Raw genomic sequence first — 3,734 nt, 5'->3', positions numbered from 1 at the left:
ATATGATTGAGAAGATAATACTGTTTATCTTACTGCAAAATTTGAAAACTTAATATTTAAAATTAATAAGCGTGCTTTTACATCACGGCGTGTATACTACTAAACTAACTCAGATGTTAGTTGGATAACGAAATAAATCAACAGTGTTGCTATTTGTTTATTCATAAACAATTATTTTATTAAGTATTGGAATATTTTTTACAGAAAGTTATGTTTATTTATACAGTTGTTTTTTACAATTACATAATTACAAATTTTGAAAAGGATTTTTGACCAGAACTATGTAATATTTTCACTTTACTATTATTAGTTTCATTGATAATGTTGACTTTTGGTGTTTTACAATTCTATTTGCTATAGAGCAAACAATTAACATATATAATATAGCTAGCGTTTTATGTGTTTGGTGGAGTTTGCAAGCTTTTCCACTTAATGTCATTTATGTATTCTTTGCCTTGAACAACAGTAGGCTCTGATAAAAGACGTGGTATCGGCTTTAGTATGCATCCATCTTGACATAGAACCGGTGTGTGAGGAGCTGACCGGGAAACCAACGACTGAAAAACTGTGCGCGTAGAAGACGACTTAGTCCTACGGGCTGATAGTTGTCCAAAGTCTTCGTTGCTTGCGGAATATTTCTGTTCATTTGCTGATGTTGATCTGAGTATGTTGAAATAGTTTTACTATTTAATTTAATAAAATATTAATAACAGTAGAATAATAATAGACGATTAAAAATTTTTAGATTCTAACTAGTGATAAGCAAATCAAGGTTAAGACCAAGAATGTCTCAGTCTTGGTATTGGTCTTGCTGATATAGTCTTGTTCTTGTTCTTGGTCTTGGTCTTGTGTATTAAATCTTGCTCATGCTCATTTAACCTGATACTTGCGTTTTTTTTTTAATAATTTTTCTAAATACACATTTTTTTATTTAAATTACTGAAATTTTCTGTCATATATGCGAGATTGTCGTGACTTTTAAAAAAAATATTGGCATCAATTTCTGGAATAATTGGAAGAGGCCAACAGTTGAAATTATTTTAGTTAAAAAGATCATTCTCAATAATCCTTACTGCCAAATTTTCAGATTTCTTACACGCTTAGTTTCCCTAAAACATTTAATACACCATCCAGTTCGACGAACCTGGCATATATGTGTGTCTAGTTGATATTTTCGTGTGTATTAGGTTGCATACATGCTAGTTATTTTAGGATCATCAAATTTTTGAATCGAGGATTAAATATATAAATATAAACAGACATTAAAATATAGCGACATTGAAGGATTTTATTGAAATAGAGGGTGTGACAGAAATAAGTGCGGAGTCAGCAAGAGATGATTATGTAGATCTAAATCGCAGAAATGTTTCGTCATTGGATATTGCTCTATGGATATAAGCGCTGGGACCCGTAAACCGGAAAATTGTTTTTGGGCATATTTGACGAGAAAAAGTTCTCGTTTGCAGCAGCAACAACTTGAGTCATTTCAAAGAAATGAAGAAACAGGAATACTCAGACGAAGGCAAACAGAAACAGCAAAATTCTTAAAACATGTCAAAAGCAGAGCATTTAAAATCCTGAAACGACCCCGAAGAAATAGGAGACCCAATGATTCAAGACTTGCCGATTCATAACCAGATCTCGGTATCCCGAGGATTATGCCGTTTAATCCGTCCATGTAGAAACATTAATAGAAGATACATCGGAAACATTTGAAGAAATAGCCTCTCGAAGCGATAGATAAACAAGAATGGATTCAAGAAATCAACGAAGAAATGTTAGCCCTGTTAAAGAACGATACATGGGAGCTCTGCAGTCTTCCTGGAAACAAACGTTCAATAAATAACAAGTGGGTTTTCCACTTGAAACGAGATGACAATAGAAATATTGAACGGTACAAGAAAAGGTATTGTTCACGCTTCAGTAGCCAGACTAAAGACTCTGAGGACTATTCTATCCTTTATCGTACAGGATGATTTTATAGCTTGTCACGTGGATGTCCAAAACGCGTTTGAAGAGGAGATATTTATAAAGATCCTAGATGGCTTTGAGAATAAAACTGACTCAGCTTGCAAACTTAAAAAGGCTATATACGGATTAAAACAGGCTCCCAGAGCATCGAACAATACAATCGACAATTTCTCTATATTATGGAATGCTATCAAATCCGTATTTTCCTTATCTTGTATATTGATGATATTTTAATTAAAGTAAGCGATGAAAAAAAATAAACGATACCAAGAAAGCCCTAAAAAATAAAATATTTATGAAAGATTTGGGTGAACCAGCAACAAATCTATATATATTAAACAATTAGACAAGGTACTTCATTTAAGCCAGCAGGCTTATTTGTAAAGGATGCTTGAATGGTTTGGGATTAACAACTCGAATCCTACCCACACACCGATGGAAACAACTCGTATTCTCAGTTATGAAAACGGCATAATTTGGGACACCAAACCTTACAGAGACCGCGTCGGGCGTATAATATTGGAAATGCTGGGTACAAGACCTGATTTAAGTCTTGCAGCACAAACAAAACGAAGTCCGATGGAGATGCCTGAAGAGGATACTACGTTTCATTAAGGGAACTATTGATTTTGGACTTTTGTATACAAAAGTAGGAGAACATAAACCTCTAACATGCTACGTCTACGCTTACTTTGGAAGGGAAATGGATCAGAAATCTACCTCTGGATTTGTTATAAAGATTTTCGGCAGCATCATTTGTTGGATAACCAATTGACAGACCTTGGTTGCACTCGGTTGCACTTTCCTCAACTGAAGCTGAGTATCCTGCGCTGACATCAGCAACATCCGATCTACTTTGGACGAAAAGTCTTCTTGAAGAAGCCAAAGTTGTTAGCAATGTTTTACCAACGATATACGAAGACAACAAGTCCTTTATTCATTTGCTCTCCAAGAGGAAGCACAAAAAACTTAAACATGTAAACATAAAGTACAACTTTGTGCGTCATTTGTACGAGAAACGGCAGTTTAGTATAATATATAACAGCTGATATTCTTACAAAGCTTCTTCTAATGGCCCAGTTCATCAAACTTCATGATAAAAAATTGGATGTGTCGCCATAAAAACCAACTTTAATCAAGAATACAAGAGTTAGTAAGTTGAGAAGGAGTATTGAATATTTATTTCTGTTACAGCCTGCATTTTAAGGGTCAAATACTACGCAACACCGACAAAAAGATTGTTCTGGACGGGTTACGGGTAGTTATACTTATATGATAAGATTATATGATAGGTTTGTTTTTATATGCATCACTAAGCCGTAGATAAAACTGCACTATCCGGTAAATGTTGTCTAAAAGGAAATACTTTGAAGATTACCGATTTATATGATCAAGAGCTCAGGTTGTTTTTCTAAAAATAGTAAGGGTTCAGATTAGGTTGTAGAAGGAATGGTGCTCTATGCACCATCGATAAATTTGGATTAGTTAGGGCTAGTCTAAAACATTATACATCATCATCATCATAAGGTCATCAGTCCTAAGACTGGTTGGACACGTACCTCCACTCTTTCCTATCCTGAGCTATTTCCCTAAAACTAGAACAGCCCACATCCTTAACTATTTGCAAACAGTAATCTAATCTAGGTCTACCTCTACTCTTCTTAACTGCCTCCTAACTCCTGTTTCTTCCTCTAATATGTTTGACTAGACCTTCATGCCTGAGAAGGTGTCCTACCAACCTATCTCGCCTATTTTTTATTGAC

At 34.7% G+C, this 3,734-nt stretch overlaps 1 protein-coding gene across 1 annotated transcript in view; it reads right to left on the bottom strand.

The window, feature by feature from the left end:
• Nucleotides 1-231: 231 nt before the first annotated feature.
• LOC112905557 (adenylate cyclase type 8-like) overlaps nucleotides 232-3,734 on the bottom strand; it is a 19,124-nt gene continuing 15,621 nt past the window's right edge. The window contains exon 8 of the mRNA XM_025978185.1: nucleotides 232-660. Coding sequence (XP_025833970.1) covers nucleotides 396-660 — 265 coding nt within the window. The 3' untranslated portion in view covers nucleotides 232-395. The remainder of the gene's footprint in view (nucleotides 661-3,734) is intronic.

Source organism: Agrilus planipennis, unplaced genomic scaffold (genome assembly GCF_000699045.2).
Source record: "Agrilus planipennis isolate EAB-ADULT unplaced genomic scaffold, Apla_2.0 scaffold365, whole genome shotgun sequence".
Classification (NCBI taxonomy): Eukaryota; Metazoa; Arthropoda; class Insecta; order Coleoptera; family Buprestidae; genus Agrilus; species Agrilus planipennis.
Note: the sequence above shows the minus strand (reverse complement) of the source record. Positions and strands in the feature narration are given on the sequence as shown.